General features: G+C 42.6%; 1 protein-coding gene across 4 annotated transcripts in view; it reads right to left on the minus strand.

Moving 5' to 3' along the window:
• Positions 1-21,598, minus strand: part of hdac5 (histone deacetylase 5) — a 71,475-nt gene that overhangs the window by 25,783 nt on the left and 24,094 nt on the right. For 2 of the 4 annotated variants that reach the window (XM_085351309.1, XM_085351307.1), the window contains 5 exons: positions 6,977-7,072; positions 5,108-5,358; positions 4,883-5,027; positions 4,677-4,782; positions 1,075-1,208 (listed from right to left, as the gene is read on the minus strand). In XM_085351309.1, the coding sequence (XP_085207435.1) occupies positions 1,075-1,208; positions 4,677-4,782; positions 4,883-5,027; positions 5,108-5,358; positions 6,977-7,072 (732 nt within the window). Of the gene's footprint in view, positions 1-1,074; positions 1,209-4,676; positions 4,783-4,882; positions 5,028-5,107; positions 5,359-6,976; positions 7,073-9,550; positions 9,846-16,657; positions 17,662-21,598 lie in introns of those variants that run through there. The other 2 variants (XM_085351306.1, XM_085351305.1) reach the window with 2 other exon arrangements.

Here is a 21,598-nt window from a genome sequence, read left to right on the forward strand (position 1 = left end):
GACCTTTGTACGCTGAGCATTTAAACAATTTAACTACAGAGGCAAACATGTTATCCGGTAACTGCTACTTCAGCTGAGACCACAACAGTCAAAAGAAAATGATGTTTCCATCTGCAGCCATTTATATTTGGCGGCATCTATTTGAGAACCTCCACTTTCCATGTGCACACATGAAAAGCCTTAGGCGGGGAGAGCAACAACAAGATCCCACCACAGGACAAATGACGACAGATAGGACAATTCAGAAATAGCATGAAAGAAAGAGCTGGGGTGGAGGTGGGCTGCAAACTCCCTTCCAGATGTCCAGCATCTGTGTGCAGGCTCAAGCAGCTTAAACACAGCTCCCTGTGTAAGAGTTAGCAACTGTAAATCGTCAGCTGACGTGGGGACCAGCTGATGTGCTCTGACTGTGACCGAGCTTCAGTTTGTGGGCTTGTCGCTCATCGCTTTATGGCGGACAGCCGGTCCCTGTTAGACACAGACTCGGACTGTGCAGATGACTGTGTCATTGTTTGACGCCCCTTCATAAGTAAAATGAGGTTTTCTTCACCTCCATGGATGCTGCTGAGTAAAATGAACCTGAGACGTGCCCACAGTTGCTTTGCATGTAGCATATCACAGCTACATTGTTACGTGTGTTTTAAACTTTCTCCATCAGCGAGTCCACTAGGGTCCATTTGGGTCGAACAGTGAGCGAAATTTACTTTACTCACTCCGTCTTCCACAGAGACTTTGATTACACCGACTACTCATGCACCCAGGCAGCAGACTGCAAAGTATAACAGGAACAACTGCTCAGCCATCGGGACTCCACCTGTTGTCATGTGTGGATCCACCTAAACACCTTTAATATATATGAGATGTGTCTGGTAGGTTGGAATTGTCCGTTGCATTGGGCAGTATCTACACACTTTTGTTCCAGGTCCAGGTAAGGCAGTCTGCAACACTTATTTCACAAGTAAATAATTATATGACAATACTGCACCACCTTTGCATACCTTATGAATTGTGTACGTGCAAACACACACACACACACACACACACACACACACACACACACACACACACTCGTACCCGTCTTGCGGAGTGGGAAGTCGTCTTTGCCCTCATAGTTCCCCAGGAGAGGGGGCAGTTTATAGGAAGGAGGAGTCCCCGGTGTGTTGCTCTGCGGAGGCGAGCTCTGCTCCAGGGAGGTGTGCTGGGCTCCCCTGCAGACACAAACACCCAAACAGACGGCAGATTAGCTGCCTGGGAAAACCCTTTTATCGTACCATGAGACCAAGCGCTGAATGTCATTTTCTGCCCAGGTTCTCGAGGGACGTGTACGTCATTTAGTCATTTCCTACACTTCCTAGAATGCTGCGTTATTTCCTTTGATTGTCAGTGTGGAAACATTCTCTCTGTGCTTCTTCCTTTAATTTCCTCCTGTGTTATAGCTGCTGCAGAACGGGTCTGAGTAAAAGCTTATGACACTCAAACCTGACCTTTTCTGTTGTTGTTGTAGATCAGTGAACATTGCCGGTTGCTTCTGGCCCTGCTGATTCTAACAGGACGTGGCATCGTGTTGTCTGCGGCCCTTTTCAGACTGGGAACTCATTACGTTCATGGGAAGTGACAGCTTTTTGTCATTCAGGCGTAGGTGTCTGGTATGTTAGCGTGTGTTATGGAGATGTGTCTGAGGTGTTGGAGCAATATTTTTTAACATGATTCAGGTGATTATCCACACATCAGACTGAAAAAAACATACATCACAGAACGATGGGTTTGTGGCTGTTATTAATAGTAGAAAACGAAAAAGAGCTCAGCTCACTGAAAACACAACGCGAGCAGCTTTGGGATCGACGTTTTCTATAGGAGGATCAAAACTGGACAATCTTTGGTCCGTTCTGCTGTAGGAAAACTGAACATGTGATGCTTCTGTTAGAACAGGCCATAATGAAACTTTAATACAGGGGTCCCCAATCCCAGTCCACGAGGGCCGGTGTCCCTGCAGGTTTTAGCTCTCACCCTGGGTCAACACACCTGAATCACATGATTAGTTCATTACCAGGCCTCTGGAGAACCTCAAGACATGCTGAGAAGGTAATTTATCCATTTAAATCAGCTGTGGTGGATCAAAGACACACCTAAAACCTACAGGGACACCGGCCCTCGTGGACTGGGATTGGGTCCACGCTTTAATAGCTGTCATAGACAGCGCCTCATTAAGATAACACAACCAAACTTTATTTTGAAACACTCGAAACTGCTGGAGTTTTAATACAGGCGGGAACTTTTATTTAGATAAACAGCACTAAAACACTCGAGAGGCCAGTTCAACAAAGTGGGAAACATTTACTAAAATAAAAAGGGGGAAAGTACATGACTCACTTCCCACCCAAATTCAAAAATGCTCCTGCTAGTCTACATAAGAGTCCCGTCAACTAGGGCTGGGTTTAAAAATTGATTTTCCAGATTCAAATCGACTTTAGCTTCAATAAAATAAAGTAAATCCTGAAATATTTTTAAATAAAAATGCATTTTGCCAGAAATGCCAGAATCTCAGGTTGAAGCTCACAAAACTACTTCAACAACCGCTAAACAGCTACAACAACAAATGAGAGCAGGTACACGGATTCCACACAAAGATGTAAATACAAAGCGCGGATCGTTCACCCGACGGCACGGACACGGACACGCCGCCGGGCCTGAGAGCCGACAGCTCACAGATTCTGATGCTGCAGGTTTTGTCGCTCTCGCTGAACCAGCAGCAAAAGATCCAAATTTTGCTTCACGTTTGATAAACATCGTCATGGATTCCCTCTTACTTTTGCTGTTTTGCTTCCACCACGATAAAATCATACTTCCTCTCTCTCTCAGTGTACTTCAAGAACGGTTTCCCATCTCAAATCTCTGTTTTCTGCATTATTAGCTTGCTTATTACCGTTTTGTACAGCGCTGTACACAAATGACCTCCGATAAGAAAGCCTGATTTCTGCTGTTCAACACCGAAGAAATGTCAATGTTTTAAAATGATGCCAAATTCCAAATTGCTTTGCTGTGTCTCTAATGAAACCTCTAACTTTGCTCTGCTTCACGTCAGCAGCATCAGATAATGCTCATATGTCGATTTATGGTTTTCTTCAGTTTTCGATCTAATGCAGAATATTTTTTAGGTCATCTGCTATAAAAAGCCAGGCCAGGAAAATCTGCTTCATGTTTTTTCTGTTTTATCCTCAGTTACTTTGACACAAAGGCATCTGCTGTGATGTTTACACCTCTGATGAAATCTCACAAGTGTCAATACTGATAAATGATCAGAAATATAATACAGTGGAACCCCGACTTACGAATACCCCCTTTAACAAAAAATTCAAGTTACGGAGGGACTTAACGGCAATATTTCTGCCCGTGTTACGGCAAAATGCCCACGTAACGAAATCCGCTGGCTCTGATTGGCTGAGCCCAGAATGCCTTCTGAATCATGTGACAACCCCCTTGGCTTTGGTACTTGCACTTCGCTGTTCCACTTAAACGACGTATTGTTGTTGCAGTTAGCAATTAGCCTGTAGCCTATCGTTCACTGAAAAGGCGCGATGGGTGCTTCGACTTACGAAGACCCTCGGGAACGAATTAGTTTCGTCAGTCGGGGTTCCACTGTATTTCTGACTGTCAGTCAAAATTGATTCAAATCAAATCGATTAGAAATGGAAATCGATGCCCAGCATGACCCTCAACGTCTCTCTGTTGCATTCAGGATCCGGTCTGAATGTTTCCTCCTCCAGAGCATCACACGCTCCCTTGCATGGTGTCCTAAATGCGTCATCTTCACCCTTGAGCTTGCTCACTCAGCTCTAACAGTGTTACATTATTGTTGGAACCATGAGTCCGGCCTGTGGACGGCTGCACCTGCACCGGTGAGCTCTGCTGTTAAAGTCAGCTGAAGACAGAGCAGTGTCCTCGGATGTTCGAGTAACGTGTTTCTTCTTTGCTGTGTACGTTGCTGTCTTTGTAACTTCTCTTTAACTAATGTCCGCGTTCTTTAATTATCCGAGCAGTATTTTTGCATTCTCAAGTTTTTCCTCAGGTTTCTTTCTCACTGTTTGCATTATTCACAGCGTTTTCCATAAAACACTTGGTGACTCGTGTCTGGAAAAGTGCCACATAGATAAACATTGCTTACTATTGCTATTGCTGAGCCATAGCACAGAGGATTTGCATGTGCATCACTGCACCATGCACATGCCGTGGTGTCACAGTGATTATGTTACTATCCAGTGACCTAAGACATGACTCTAGTACATTAACTGCATACTGTCAATTTAATGAGATAGAGCTGCTCACCAAATTGCATCATTTTCCCTCAAATACTACATATAACCATGGTAACGAGGTATAACTGTGTAAAACCAAAGCCATGTGTGTTTTAATGCTTATTTCTCTACATAAAGACAAACTAAACACAACTTCATGATATCGCGGGTAAAACAGCACCCTCACACTCTCCTCAGCTTGGAAAGTGAAGAGTGCTTCCTCGATATCTCTCAGGTCCGGCTTTGTTTTATTTCTGTTTTGTTTTCATAGCGAAGTGTGTTAAGTGCATGTTATATTAGTTCTGGTGCAGAAGATCAAACCATCAGTGGGAAACACTTTCCCATTTCTACACACACACACTCTGAAACAGTTTTGGTCCTCACCAGCACTTTGGGGAGAAGGAATGGTTTAGTCCGCCAGAACCAGGCTCCTTCTTACTGAGAAGGAACTCCTGCAGCTTCAGCTTCACCTCTGTGCTGGCAATGGCACCTTCCAAAACACACACACACAAACACACAAAGCAATCAGGCCACTTCCCTGTCTGTATGCAAACAGCCTGTGGTCTGCGAGTAGCATCAGGATGACCTACTCTCTTTGCCTTTCTCCTTGTTCCTCAGCAGCAGCAGTTGCTGCTCCAGCCGTTGTTTCTCCTGCTCTTCGTGTCTTTGCTGCTCCAGCTTCCTCTTCTGCTCCAGCTCCTGCTGTCGTTTGGCTGCCAGCAGCTCCTGTTGTTGCTACACACAAATACACACACAGGTTATTGAATGGTTCCTGGAATAAGGCAGCGGGAAAGAGAGCTGGTGCTTCAGCTCACCTTTAAGTGTTCCTGCAGCTGGACTTCGTGTTGTCTTGTTAGCACTTCGTGTTTTTTCTGAAATTCTGCAAACAGCAGCTGTTTCTGCAGCTCCTGCTGCTGCTTGAGGAGAATGAGTTCCTGCTGGAGCTGCTGCTCTCTCATGGCTGTGTCCACCACTGCCCCCCCGGACACAGACCCTACCCTGGGCTCAGTTCGCAGGTCCACCGGGCCTCCTCCTCCTCCTCCCGGGCTTTCTCCAGGACTCCCACCTGGAAATGTCAAAAACAACATGGCATCAACTTTAGCCAAGTGCACAGCTGAGCTTCTGATTCTGTATATCTGCAGTCTGATTTGAATTACTGCATTTTTTCCATTTCCTAATTATTAATTTTTTTATTTCCTTCCAGCAAAACTGTGTGAAGAACAGTACAGCAGCCATCACACTGGACACTATTTAAAAGCTAAAATCTGAGACCTTTTATTTATTTTATGAAAAATATTATATTCTGGCAGCAGCAACAAAAAAGAGAAACTAAAGGCTGCAAAGGTAAGTGTTAATAAAATGAGCTGGAACAACATTTTGCATCTAATATTGGTTTATTGGCAACACGTCAGTAACAGGATTGGGTCTTTGGAAAAATTCCTCAATGTATAATTGTGATGACTTTGAATATCTTATCATCTAAAGCAGTAGTATCAAAAGATTATGAAAATCTGAGAAATCTCTGTGCAAAGAGGATAAGGCCAAAAACCAGTCTTGGACGACCCTGATCTTCAGGTTCTCAGCACACAGTGCACCGTCCCATCCACAAACTTAGGTTAAAGCTCTTATGTGCAAAGAAGAAGAAGAAGCACTATGTGAACATGATCGCTAAACACCACCGTCTTCTCATTTAAAATGGACTGAGGCAAACCTTTCTGTCTTCAGATGATTAGAAATTTGAAATTCTTTTTGGCAAAAACAGAAGCTCAGTCCTCCAAACTAAAGATCATCAGTATCAGTGCTCACTTGGTATGAAGGTATGAAGCTTGCACATCTGTAAATCATCAGTGCTGAAAACTATACACAGGTTCAAGAGAAATGTGTGCTCCCATCCAGTTGATGTTTTTTTAGGAAAAGCCTTACATATTTCAGCAAGGCAATGCTAAACTGTACCCTGCATCTATTACAGCAGCATGGGCGCATCGTGGAACAGTTGCTTCATTAAACTGAAAACTATAAGAAAGTAGAACCAGGACTCATGAGCTGCTCAAATCTATCAGGCAGGAATGGCACAACATTTCTCCCTCTGAAGTCCAGCAACTGGTCTCACAGATGCTTACAACCTGCTAAAATAAGAAGGGATGCTTTGGAGAAGGTTTTATCCAATCAGGCCTGTGCTTGAAATGTAAAGGCTAAGCACAGTCCTGATTGGCTGCCTCATTCCTGCACACTTTTTGTGGTCCGTGTGAAAATGACCTCTGTAAACACTTTGAATATGAGTCTAGGTTAAGCCCAGTTTTGGTTATTCTGATATTACTAAAGAAGGGTTTTACACTTTACACTGGCTCATGAATGGCACGTTGTAGTCAGACCCCCCCCCTCGCTCATCACAAACACCCACAAACACCAGCTCTGATTTGAAAGTTTCGTACCAGGAAACAAACCGGTGGGTGACATCACGATAACTACATCATTCTTGCACACTGTCCATGATACATATGACATACATAGCCATAGTATATCATTCGCTGGGGTGAGGAACGTTAGGCACGCTGTGAGCGTCAAATTTGAAGCATCAGACACTTCACTTCCCACATTCTGGTTATTTTTTAAAATTTGTACCACCACACACACACAGACACACACCTCCCACTTCAAGGACTCTTAGAGGACTCCCTACTCACCACCTTCTCCACCACTTCCTCCTCCTCCTCTCTGCTCGCTTGCTGTTCCTACTGGGCTCTGCATGCCTGATGGGAGGCTGCTCTTCACCTCCACTACTGCAGGAAAGAGAGCGAGAATAGAGAAATGAGTGATTGATTAGTGTGGAAAATGTCAGGGACACAGCAGATTATTGCATCACTCATCGCATACACACCCACATAGAGACAGCTTCCATGTCATTCAGATGGGCTGTGATAGTGTTGTAAGAAAAGTGAGGGGGACAGTCCTGCTGCCTAAAAATATTCACAAGCAGCAGTGGGTAGCACTGAGCTCCAGCGCTGAAGTCAGCCTTTATTCAGCATGGCTACACTAAAGGACACTGCAGCAACATGCTAACATGTGCTTTACATACTAATAGTGACAGATTATTACAGTAGTACGAGTAGCAAGCAAAGAAAAAGGAACAAAGAAAAAGTGTCTTGTAACACTCGTTTCTGTAACACTTGTTCTTAATTGAAATGCCAGATTCATATTGATTTCCTGCTTCAGACAAAGCCTAGCTAAGCCCAGCAGCTGACTTTTTTTAAGTGTGTCAACAGGCTATGACCTCTGATTAATAATTACGAGCTGTGATACTGATTAATTGGTGAGCTTCCTTAATATAACCTACAAACAAAACCTGCTTTTGGACACTGGCTACTCTCTTAAAGACTTTTTCACAATAACTTATAAGATCGGCTTCATTTTAACAGAAATGAAGCATCATTTGTGTACGTACAGAAATGCACTCAGTTTAAGCTGACTGTCGTCACTCGCTCGCTGCATTTGTTGCAATGTACTCTTCTTCTTTTTTTTCACAAGTACATTTAAGCTACAAGCCTCAGCAGCGCTTAGATTGGAAGGTTCCAATCAGCTTAGCAGCTCCAATCAGCTTATACTGATCACTTGTGTGTATAAGTGAATGTTAGAGAGAAAGAGGAAGAGGGGGGGAGAGTTTGTATGATCTCATTTGGACTGATTCTTTAGTTTTGGCCCTTGGAAGCGCAAAGAAGCAACAGGTTAACACTAGGGATGAGTATCGCAAAGGTCCTGCGTAGCTGTCCGGGACTTTGGGAGATCAGATGACGTTTTAACCATGTTGGACTCGATGCACGCACCCACAACAGTCTGTCTGCTAATATTTACTTAGATCATTAGCCCATGTTTATATTTTAGATAAGATAACCTGTAATTTAGATAATGATGTGCTCTCCAGGCTGCTGCTATAAGATACCTGGAGCAATGCTAGATGAACTATGAGCCAGGCAGTGGAAAACTCTCCTTTTCTCACTTTGAATGTTTAAACGTTCCCTAAATGTTTTCATAGACTGTTTGTGTTTTTCCCTTACAAGACAAAGAAGTGTTACATTTGCACCAACAAGCACCGTCAGCATCAACACACAGTCTGTACGCTGGGACGGAGAAGCTGCAGATCCCGCACCTCAGAGGGTCTGAGCAAGACACAGAAAACCTTCTTCTTCTGTCTACGTTCTGTCTACATCAGTGAAGGGGGTGTCAGATAAAATGTGAAAGGTAACTTTAATAAACCAATAAAAATCTGTTTTCTTACTTTCTTCACTCCCAAAGGCTGCCATATAACGGAGACTCTGGTCATTTGTAATTTAGGGCTGGGAGTAAAAGATGAGAGCAATGAGAGAGAGGGGCAGAGAGGTCCTCGTATTCCTGCTCCATCAGCAGCCATCACTGTGTCCGGGAGAAGGGCTGTAACCGTGACCTGCCTTTGCTCTCCTGGTGAACCCTATGAGAGGATCAGGCTATTTCTTAGGAAACGCCACACACGGCAGCACGCTGTGACGTCAGGACATTTCCTGTCTGCAGACCAGGGAGGAAATTTAATTAGGTTTTACCTACTGTGAAGTCTGACCTTTGACCTTTCTGAGTTGGACCGATTGGTCTCTGATGTCTGACGCTTCCCATGTGGCTTCTAAGCTAATCAAACAGGAACATCGACAGTAGGGCCAAGCCTGTTAGATTGTGACGACTTTGGCTTCAGATCATAGCAGAGCTGAAGAGAAACATGAAGTGGATCTACAACGAGTGAACAAGTGCTTCATGACACAGGTATATGAAATCAGCAGAAGCTTTTCAGGCTGCTGGTTTGTGACCAAAAATGCCCAAAAAGTGGGAGCTCTGGATAAACAAGTGTGCCTGTGCATATGTGTGCAGCCGTTCACAAATTACCTAAACAAATATTCTGGAGTTTCACTGTGACGCACGTGTCTCCCCTTCCACTACAACACACACTCTGTCTGTATATGTGTGTGTACGTGAGAGACCGGTCTGTGAGTGTGGGTACAACAGTCCGTTTGGCAACAGAGCAGCATTCCACAGCAGCCAGCGTCTGACGTCAAACTGAAGACATTTATAGTCTGGTAAACACACACACTAACGTACAGTCTGACACAGAGGCAGGGCTCAGGCAACATTTTAGTCAATCATCCAGTATCGGCTTCTAACTGACTACTGCTCACTGCAGCACCACGCAGTCATTCATGCACCACGGCAGATGCAGTAAAAAAGAATGAAAGACAGACTGTGGGTCCACTTCGTCCAGTCAATGAATCTGGATGGAAACAAGACGGACTGGTCATTATACCCTGGCCCTAATAAGATACACAGGCACACTTCTTCAAGAAAATGAATGAACCTCGTAAAACCAGAGAGTTTATTATAAAGCAAGCTAAAAATGAAGGCGTGAAGAACTCCAATTAAATAAATGTGTATCAGTGGCATTCAATCAGGGCAAGCAAAGCCACCACTGCATGTTACTGGACAAACATGTTACTGCTTGTCCAGTAACATGTAAAAAATCAACATCAATATTTCTCCTTGCATCTCAAAGAGTGTTCTGTCCCATGAGCTTCTCTCATTGCATGTGTGCACCATCCTTTAAATTACTGTCATCATGCAGCCACAGTTAGCTGTTAACTCTGTAAGCAGGCTTAAGTATGCTTGCCTCCCTAGAATACATAGCACCGGTCGATTTGATGAGCATGTGCATGTGCCATTAACACTGGCTTGAGCTGGGCAAGCTAGGAGGACTGTTAATTTGTGCATGCACATTGTGAACAAACTTCTGGTCTTTGAGGGTAGATTAATAGTGGATAGACAAACTAGATAACCCGCTGCTGACTCTGATTTACCTGATCCGAGATCAGGTACTATCTGTGGGTTGATGGAAACAGCTAGCATTAGTAATTTAGCAAGCATTTTGTGATTTTCTATTACTAGCCATGTCCTCTTTATTCAAACAGCAAGTTGAAGTGGCTAATCAATGGACCACAAATTGCAGTTTAATTAATGGATAAGGACCAAGCAAACAAATGCAATGACTGTTAGCTTCCATCGCCCAACGCTACGTCCATAAAAGCAAGTCTGTACACTCTGTGCATCCATCCATCACACAAGGAAGCACTGAAATCACCAGCACAAGGAGATTCCATTTGGCCAAAGGTACTTCAGGAAAATTGTCAAACTACTGGATAAAAAGATTAATTAACAGAAAAGTAGAACAGTGTAAATGTGAGAGCAGTAACTATTGACTTCATTTTGTATTAAATATTGTTACTTTTTAAAAAAAATGAATTTTACATTTTTCCATTTTCTTCTAAGAATTGGCATAATGAAACTAAGATTCTTCAGTATTTACTATTGTTTGTCAAATGGCTCATTTTAGATTTTGCAAACCATATAAATATTCTCCATAATAATGAGCATGAAGGAAATAAAAATGATCTACAGCCGCTCAACTATAAATTCAGGATAAAAATCCCCAAGTACTTTATTTTGTTGTTGTTGTTGCTTGGACCGGTGAAATGAACCATTTGTGTCTTATTCAATTCAATTTTATTAATAAGGCGCCAAATCACAAAAACAGCTGCTTTATAATAGAACCTACAATAATACAGAGAAAAGTCAACAATCATATGACCCCCTATTTGCAAGCACCTGGCAACAGTGGGAAGGAAAAACTCTCTTTTAACAGAAAGAAACCTCCAGTAGAATGAGGCTCAGGGAGGGGCGGGGCCATCTGCAGTGACGGGTTAGGGGTGAGCGGAGGAAACGGGATAAAAGACACACTGTGGAAGAGAGCCAGAGATTAATAATAACTAGTTATTAAATGTAGAGGTGTAAAAAAACATGATGAGTGAAAAGAGGTGGCAAACGCTCAGTGCATTGGTGAAGCCAACTGCACCATAACTAAGGAAAGATTCAGGGTCACTTGATCTACCCCTAACTATAAGTTTTATGAAAAAGGATATTATTCTTAGAAGTAGCAATCAAATCTGGGATCTGGAAGCTGAAGGCTCTGTCTCCCATTCTACTTTTGAATATTGTAGGAAACACATATTACCAAATCGCCCTAATATGAGGTCTTTAAGATAAGGTGGGGCCTGATTATTCAAGACCTTGTTCATCAGGAGAAAAAACGTAAATGTGATTCTGGATTTAACAGAGCCAATAAAGAGAGGCCAGTATTCGATAAATCTGCTCTCTCTTTCTAGTCCCTATCAGTACTCTCACTTCAGCATTTTGGACCAACTGAAGGCATTTCACAGAGTTTTTAAGACATTCTAATAATAATGAGTTACACTCGTTCAGCCTAGAAGTAATAAATGCATGAACTAATTTTCCAGCGTAAGTCTGAGACAGCATGGTTCTAATTTTAGAGATATTGTGCAAATGGAAGAAAGCGGTCCTACATATTTGTCTAATATGCGCATGTGCTGGTCAACAATGACTCTGACTGTTATTGGAGGACAAGGTAGTGCAATCCAGAGTATCTGGTTAAACACCATGTTTCTAAGGTTTTTAGAGCCAAGTACAATATCCTGAGTTTAGAAGAAGAAAATTAGAGGTCACTCAGGTTTTCATGTCTTTAAGGTATTCTTACAGTTTAACTAATTGGTGTGGTCATCTGGCTTAGTAGACAGATAAAGCTGGGTATCATCTATATAGCAATGAAAATGTATGTAAGAATGTATAATGTAAGCAGAGTCCTGCGGAACTAATTAACATTAGTGTGTTTATAAGACTTCCCCCATTTAAATGAGCAAACCAGAGTCTATTAGATAGATATGATACAAACCACTGCGTTCAGCACCTGTAATACCTACAGCATGTTCTAATCGCTCTAATAGGATATTCTGGTCAACAGTATCGAACGCTGCACTGAGGTCTAGCAGGACAAGCACAAAGATGAGTCCACTGTCAGAGGCCATAAGAAGATCATCTGTAACCTTCACTAAAGCTGTTTCTGTGCTGTGATGAGCTCTGAAACCTGACTGAAACTCTTCAAATAAGCCTCTGCAGATGATCTGTTAGCTGTTTGACAACTACTCTTTCAAGGATTTTAGAGAGGAAAGGAAGGTTGGAGATTGGCCTATAATTTCTACGCAAGCTGGGTCAAGTGATGGCTTTTTAAGTAACAGTTTAATTACTGCCACCTTAAAGGTGTGTGGTACACAGGCCAGTAATAGAGATAGAGACTGATTATATTTAAAACTGAAGCATTAATTAATGGTAGGACTTCATTAAGCACTTTTGTAGGAATGGAATCTAACAGACACGTTGATGATTTGGAGGAAAACAATTACTGAAGTTAACTCAGAAAAATGAATCAGAGAGAAAGAGTCTAAATAAATATCCATACTACTGAAAGTATCTGTAAATAATGATATGTCTGTGAGGTGGTTTTGAATATTTTTTGAATATTTAATATTTTATTTGTGAGGAAATTAATGAAGTCTACTAGTTCAGTTTAAAGGAATGCTTGGCTCAGCGGACCTCTGACTCTTTGTCAGCCTGGCTGCAGCGTTACAGTCCTACAATCTACTAACTGGGAATTTCCCACTAATGCCTCTGACAGGAATACCTCATGTGGCTGCTTTAAAGCAACTGTGATCCGGTCAGTATCCAGACAGAGTCAAAGATGCTTTACTAAGTGTTGGCCAAGATTTGTCACTGCAAATATTTTGGAAATCGCATGATGTATCCCATCAGGGATGTGGAGTTTGAAGTCCAATTTGGATTACTTTACACTCTTTCTCTGGTTCTATCACTCCTATTTCACACTGGTGCTGCTTCTGCTGGGAGGTATTTCTGCAAACCAATATTTTTCTCCTGCTTTCTTTCTCCCCGTCTTGTTCACTCTGCATTGCTAAAAGAAAATAGGCACTATGACGTCAGCCCTGCAAAACACTCTAAAAAAAGCCATGAGACAGAGAGACAGAGCAAGAGAAAGAAAAGGCAGAGGAAGAGGGAGAGTGAGGTAAAAATAGTATAATGGCTGTGTGTACTTTAGACAAATTAGAAGCTTAGAGAGAGGGAGAGGAGTCACATGTGTGGTGTTGCTATAGAGACTGATGGGTGGGTTAAGCATTATGGGATGGCAGACTGTAGGTCATCCACAGTGGATCTTGTCTGTTGTGTTACACTGGGCTGAAAGTACCTGAGAACATCTGGTACAATTAATTGTGCCACAGAATATACGTAGCTTTAAAGATGCACCAAGTTATGTTTTTATATTTCAACTTCAGTGGTCACGTACAATGTAAAGTGAACCAGTAACAGTAACGAAACCTCAAAGAATTATCACCCCATGAAGCAGGCCTCCTCAGCGTTTAACACTGTACATTTCGTCATTGTGTTTTTACACTCTATAGCTTCTGGTTGAGTCTCACGGTTGTGATCTTGCTTGGTCATTTCAGCATCCGACATCAGTTTAGAGTACAAAAAGCTCTCATTGAATGCTTACAGTTAAGCAGATGGAAAAGTTCAGAAAGTATCGGATGAACAAAGCAGAGCACATTTCCTACAACAGGCGGTGGAGACCAAAACAGACAGTGGTGGATTTAATTAAACATGACTGAACAGATGGGTCCACACAGACTAGCACTGATTATAGTTGTGAACGTCAATGAATTTAAGCTACTTACAAAGCCAAAATAACCTTTACTGACACATAGTGGGCAAGGACTAATTTAAACTTTCAACTTTGAGACAAGGGATTGGATCAACTACCAATAGGAAAAAAGGATACGGCTGATGGGTGGTAAATACATTAAAGGGTTATCTATACAACAGGAGCCTGTAACGTCCACAGGAATAGCAATAGGTGACAGCTGCTGTTACTTACGGTAGAATATCATACAAAGTTCATTATTTTTCACAATCTCATTTATAAAGGTAAACTTTTACTTTGTGGTTACATAAAGTTCCAGCCTACTAGAGCAAGAGAACTGTCGTGCATCTCTTGCGCTAGTAGAATACAAATAACCACAATCAAGGGAAAACTACCGACTTGACAGTTGTTCAGATTACAGTCACTGACGCCTGCAACAACGAGAGTAAGCCACATTAGGTCATTGCTGAAAAGGCTGGATACACAGGATTCACAGAGTGCCGTACCAAAGCATGGAAAGTTTAGTGGAAGGGAAAAGTGTGATAGGAAAAGATCCAAAAGGAGCCCGGGTGACTGACGTCTTGAGATGATGGTCAAGAAAAGTTGATTCTAAACTTAGGATGGACTGAGGCTGTTGCCAGTGCATCGAGAACCACCGTGCACAGACGTCTTCAGGAAAAGATGCTACATCTGTCACTTCCCTACGATTAACCCACTACTGAACCAAAGACTTGAGAAATGTCTTACCTGTTCATCAGTGGCCCAAAGTCTTTTCAGATGAAAGTAAATGTTGCATTGCATTTAGAAATCAAGGCTCAAGAACTTAAAGGAAGATATCCCAGTGTTTTAAGTGCAGTGTGAAGGATCCAGTCTCCTCGAGATGTTGATATCTTTATCTAGGTATTAGCACTTGCCCACAGTGCAAAATGAAACTGGCCAACGAACTCACCTGACCTGAACCTTACAGAGAATCTCTGGAGTACTGTCTAGATGAAAATGACAAACTCCCAAAATCCAGAAAAGCCAAAGGCCACTATCAAAGAAACCTCAATAACAGCCTTGCAATGCCACAACTACGATGCACTGACGCAGTAATCCACAGTAAAGGAGTAACGGAGTAGAGTCATGGGTGTACAGACAAACATTTCTTTGAACATTTTGGCCATTTGTGTGTTGTAATATATCTCTTCTAATAATAAGAGAGGCTGGCTTTGATTATAAGCTATAATCAAAATTCAAACAAAAGAAGACTCGATATATTTCAGGTACAAGTGAAAGTTCTTTTGTTAAGTTCTTTTTCGTGACATTCTCTTTTTTTGAGAAGCTTAAGATGTGCACATAGTTCACCAGTTATAATGATATAAACAAACAGGCGGTTATCAGGTGTGTTGATCCAGGAGTTGTTTTCATTTTGCAATCTAAGAGGAAATTCATTACTTCATTTAAAGGAATTTTGGGCCACTACACATGTAAATCTAACAAATCTTGAGCTACTTCATTAACAGCGTCTTCAATCTCTGCAAGTCTTTTATTCTGAACACACACACACACATGCACGGAGCCAACATTGTAACTGCAGCCAAAAGAAGATTAGAGTCAATATACATCCTCTTTGTTCCAGCCTGCTGTCATCAAGCTACATTTCAACATTGCTTTACCTCATTTTGGCACCATTGTTTGGCCAGTTCTACTCTACCTAAAGCTCAGAAAATCCATTTTATCACCCATGTTTCCTACTAGTGTACATTTGTGTTTGGCATTATAGGAGTAGCCAAAAATAAATAATTAAAACACTGTCAATTTCCTAAAGATGCCCAAAGGATTCCCAAAGCTAACTTAGTCTACAGAATGAGACGGAATGACAGAAAGTGTGTCCAGACAGAGACAGCTAAAAAGAAACCATCTACATAAACTACAAAAATACTCAGACCTTTTACAAGAGATCAAGAGAGACTGGTCGGGGCTTTCTGCCCTTCTTCTCTAAGAAATGTGAAGAAGAGCGAGAACTGCTTTTTTGCTTTAAGAGTGAAATATTCTTCTTACAAAGAAGACTGAATCTCATCTCTCTTTGACCTTCTGTCAGGCTCGTCAACTTGCACTTTATTTCTAAAAATCTGATTCATTTTTCTTTTTGTTTTAACATAAAATGTGGAGCTTTCTCTTTCAATGTCAAACGAGAGACTTTTACACATATTTCGATTTTTTTTTTAAAGAGTTAAAAGTTCCAATTGTGAGAAAATGTCTGTTTAACTGTACTGCAGGGATAAACTATGGAACCAGGATATTTTCTGAGGTTGGGTATCTTTTGCGTTGTAACACTGACGCCTAGCACTGGAAACCTGCACACAGTTATTCCACTTAAATCTATGATTTCTAAACACATCCATCAATATTTATCCTCAATGTGTTTGCTGGAGAAGACGATACAGACAAGATGTGGGAAGTCACGTTGAATCTAAAAATACGTGTATGAGGTATCTGTGGAGTGCACAGTTTGACGCAAACTGTGGACACCGAGCACTTAGTGTACTCAGGTACCACCGTCTCCTCAGCGAGCTGCGAGTGCTGCTGCTCCAGCTGACAAACTTCAACACAAATACCACACAGGCGTTACTTATGAGAGAAAACATCAAATTATTCATCAGTTTTAATCAAACTCCAGCACACCGCAGCACCCCCACTCCCTCCCTCCCACCTTCCCTCTCCCCCCACCCCTACTTTCCCATAGATGACTCACCAGCAGTGGGCATGGCAGCGCTGGAGCCCCTGTTGCCGCTCAGGAGCTCCAGAGGCTGATGGTGGCTGTCTGTGCTGCTGGAGGAAAAACAGGACTCAGTCTCATAGATGGTCTGCAACATGGCGCACAATCCTGACACGGTGGGATGCAACAGCATGCCAAGGCGAGAGCCGGCGCTTTATTTTATTAAACCAGTCACTTCTTCATCCGAGACGCAGGCATGCCGTAGACCCATACAGTTAAACTGAAAACTTCAAAACTAACTTCTGCAGGGAACGGCCGCAAATTACAAGAAAAGAAAATAATCGAACAGCTCTGTGCTTCTCTTGTGTAATCCAGTCTCCATCGGACTCCTGGAGCTTCTGCCGTCTCTGACTGCTCAGCTCGAGTTGTGATGACGAGCGGGCGACACTTTGAGCAAACTCCTCCTTTCTAATATCGTCGTCTCGGCTGCAGCCCACAGAAAGCCTCCCCTCCGCTGGGTTTCGCAGATCAATCAAAATGTCAACAGCCAAAGGAGACCACCTGAAAAGTGTCTGTGTGGTCTTTTGGTTTATTTCTCTGTACCTACATCACCTGGAGTCCTGATCCATGCAGAAACACAGTGCTGGCTCCAGTGCTGTTGGGGTGTGTTGCAGATGGAAGGAACAGAAAGTTTGTTTCTTCCATTCAGCTGCGAGGGAAAATCCAGTCACCCACAGGCTGTGAGAGCGAGGAGCGACGACGAGAGGAGCTGCTGCAGCCTCGTCAACACAATAAAAATACAGACAGAGGAGCAGCCCAATTCCCCAGCTCTGTGTGCATCAAAGAATCCTCACGCTGTTCTCCTCCTGGCTGACGAGAGGGAGGAGGAAGAGAAGGAAGAGGAGGAGAGCAAGGAGGAGGTGGAGGAGGAGGAGAGGCGAGGACGTAAATAGCTTTGGGAGAGCGCTCCCCGAGGTTCCATGTTTCCAAAATTAGAACGAAGCACTGAGAGAATGACAGACAGAGAAGGAAATGGAAGAACGCTGGGACGGCGAGTTTGGAGTCCTCACTGAGAAACTGAGCAGCAGGAGAGGAGATGGCACGCTGTCCTCTTATCATAAGACAGAGGATAGTGGAGCTCCACACAGCGACCACAAACAGCTGCTGGTCAGACGGCTAATATTCACTGACTGAGAGTCACTGATGAGTGTGTGTGTGAGAGAGACGCTCACTGAGCTACTGAATGAACGTCGACAGAGAGACAGGAGACGGAGGGAGGAGGGTGACCGAGAGAGAGAGAGGCTGAAAGTAGATCACTGGGTGGAAAGGAAGTTAGACGGATACAGAGAAAAGTCAACAACAGCTCATTTTACTTCATAGAAAGGAGAGGGAGCAAGGACACGAGAAGAAGAGAAGAGAAGAGAAGAGAAGAGAAGAGAAGAGAAGAGAAGAGAAGAGAAGAGAAGAGAAGAGAAGCATTTACAAACACAGGCGATTGGGGTGGGGGAACAGTGCTGAAAATAGCCTGCTAGGGTAGAGGAGGAGCTAGAGATAAAAATAGACAGAGAGAGGGGAGAGAAGGAGAGAAGGAGAGAAGGAGGGAGCAGTAAGCCTGCAGCTCTGGGGTGGGGATGGGAGGGTGGCGCTGGGTGCTTTCATGTTTCTGTGCTGTGCTTGCCAAATACTGTATGTCAATCAAAGAGTGTGGGCGGGCACTGTGGACCTCTTCTTGCTCTGCTAGCTCCACGACCCCCCTTTTTTTGGGTGCACAAATTGTGGCCGTGCAGGTGTTTATGTTAGCTAGCAGCGGGCACTGGGGGATGGCACAGTCAGTGTAAGATCGCAGTGTGATATCAGCTCCAAGCATCCACAGTGCCAAGAGGATAAAGCCTGCTCATCTGCTGAATGGTCATTTAGTGCCACCGGCTGGCCGATATGTCCACCTGACCAATAAAATATGTCAACATTCAGCCAAAGGATTGGCCAACATTCATGGCTCCCAGAGGAGGAATCCTGACAACTGTTCCATTTAGTACCACCATCAGGTTGGTGCTGCGAATGGTTCTGCAGCTTTAAGCTGTACTTGCTGTTAAATTGCATTAACAATATTGTTAATCATTGTTTTTGTGAGGCTTCATTCACTTAACCCATAAACAGGTTTTTATTGAAAAGAAACGTTGAAGCCTTAAAGACACTTGTTTGAATTAGCTACAACTTCCACCATCAGGGGGCAGTGTTTTACTAGTTTAAGATGTTATTATTTGATGGCTGCTTAACTTTTTTTATTCGCTACCACCATTTCTTTAAGAGCATCTGCCGCTTGCCAGGCTGCCAATACGTCTGTGGTCTTAAGGACTTGCTGGGTTAAACAAAGAGTACACCGCCTCACTTGCACCATCTTGTGGTTAAAAGCTGGTAGTTAAAGTACAGCCAGATCTAGTTAGGCTTTCGTTAAAATCTCTTAAACACAATACAAAGACGCTTTTGGACACAAACTCACAACAGTTTCTTCACATTTTGTTGAAAAATTTAATTTTCAAAAAGGAATTTAAATTAAGTATAACTACAAGACTGTGCATAAGTCTTAAGTCACCTCTGATTTCTTCCCATTTTGCTTCCAGTGAGCCAGACTTTTGTTTTCTTATATTCTGATCCTGAGCAGTCGTTCTCCGTGCTTCAAAAAAAATTTTCTATTCTTTCGGACATTTTTCAGTCACCTCACTTCCAATAGAAAACTGTCACAGAGAATCCTGCAAAGGCTTCTTTGTAACCAGAAGCTACACGCCTCACTTTGCTGTCAGCGTGGATATTATTCATTGAAACTGCTCTTTATAGAATTTGTTTGTTCCATTCAGTATTCAGTCATAACAGAAGCTAGAGATTAAGAATAGGTTTTGGTCCTCATAACGAAATATAATGGGATGTCTCAGCTGCTGGCAAATGCAGAGTGCAAGGATTAGAAAAAGCAAAAGAGGAGAACAAACTGAGCTCTGTATAATCAGTGATTTTACATTTAACAGACAAACAAATCCAGCAGACCAGCTCAGGACTCGTCTAATTCATGTATTTGTCTGCTTTTCATCTCTGCGTTGACCACTGTCGCTGCTGTTTCCTTTCCAGAAATGTTTCTTTGAATCATTTTATCATCACTTCTATCCCACCTCCTCCTCATCACCTTCATCTCCCTCATCATCCTCACCTCCTGTGTAAACAGCTCCCTGTGTCCTCCAGCAGATCTAAGGCTGCCTCAGTATGACTCACAAGTAAAGACTATATACACAGCAAAGGGAAAAAATGTAAATACAGAAAGTTAACTTGAAGTGTCCTGTCTTGTTGAAACTGAATGGGCTGCTGTGTTGCTGCTCTGTTATCCAACACTATGATTATTTATTAAAGACATGCTGTTAGCTTAAAATCAGCCTTTCGTGTGTTTATAGTAGCAGATGAAACTGTCCAGGCAACATGTCTGACATCTCAGTGGTCTAACATACCAAACACATCTACTAAAGGTGAGTGTGTGTGTGTGTGTGTGTGTGTGTGTGTGTGTGTGTGTGTGTGTGTGTGTGTGTGTGTGTGTGTGTGTGTGTGTGTGTGTACTGCAGCAGCTTGGCGGATGACTCATCTCTGCGTTTCTATTTGAGGCGCATCAACCCCTGGAGTCACACTGCTGTCTGTGCGTGCTCGTGTGCGCGTGTATCTACTACATCTGTATCCATGACAACCAAATTACAGCCAGTCAGTCACCCCGTCACTCGTCCCAAGACAAAGCTGTCAAAAAAGCTGTGAGAAGGACGCACAGGTACCTACTACTCACACATATACAAACATGAACGGAGTTAACCAAAGCGATCCAGCACATGGAGCAAAGCAGGAGCTGCCGTTACATTCACCGTGAATGAAAAATGTCTCCCTCACCTGACTAACTCCATCAGTAGCAAATATCAAGCATTTTTTTTAAATCATGAGGACTGTCGGCAACTCGATTTAAAGACTCCAACCTGGTCCACTCAGATTTCTGACATAAGCCATGTGTCCCAACATTTAGTGCCCTTAAACATACACCTACCAGTGATGATGTAAAACGAAGATGACTCACAAGTGTTCAAAAACGTATTGCTTTCGTTAAAGCACACGTCTGCAACGACACCCAGAGACTTGTAATATATTAATATATGCTTTTCTTTCCCAGCATGCTAGCAGCTTGACATAGGAATAGCAATGATGCTCAGTTCTCCACGTGTGCCTTTAGTCCAAACAATCATAGTCTATGGTGCAGAGGATGAATTCTATCACGTGTGCTGATCCCCTCACCTTTCCTCTCGCACCACCATGACACTGGCATTTTTGTTGCCATTCAAATGATATGCATTAATAAATCCTTCTGCATGCTCTGGTGTCATTGTCAAGGCCGAATTTTCATTTTTGTTTATAGTTGAGATGAGCAATGAATGAAAAATGACATAAGTGTGTGTGAATAAAATAATCAATCAATAACTGTAAACTGTTCAGTTAATCAAGGTTTTGATTTGAGGCCTTACACTGAAGTTACACTCCACTAGCTAAGCAAATTAAACAAGCACATTTCAAGAAAACTACTTTTCATCCTTTCAAAGACCCCAAACCACTCTCACACGATTGCACATGCTCAATTTAGCATGTTTTGCCCAATGTAATGATTTAAATGCTGTGGTCGCCTTTAGATTTGCAGGTTGCTCCGGTGACCGTACCATCAGATCCTCATTCAGTTTTGATTTCTTTCATTTTCATCTAGGGCTGCCACAAACGATTATTTTGATAGTCGACTAGTCACCGATTATTTATGCGATTAGTCGACTAATCAGATCATCATCCACTGGACGTAAAACTACAGCTTATTGCACCAGCAGCATCTGCTCTTATATAACTATCATTAGCTTACAGCTTTAAGCTTTTAAGGTGCTAACTAAAAATAAAGACAAGATGATGGTTTGTTCAATT

This window comes from Diplotaxodon limnothrissa, linkage group LG4, assembly GCF_057381915.1.
Source record: "Diplotaxodon limnothrissa isolate DT_005_m linkage group LG4, D_limnothrissa_male_GT1.1, whole genome shotgun sequence".
NCBI classification, from domain to species: domain Eukaryota; kingdom Metazoa; phylum Chordata; class Actinopteri; order Cichliformes; family Cichlidae; genus Diplotaxodon; species Diplotaxodon limnothrissa.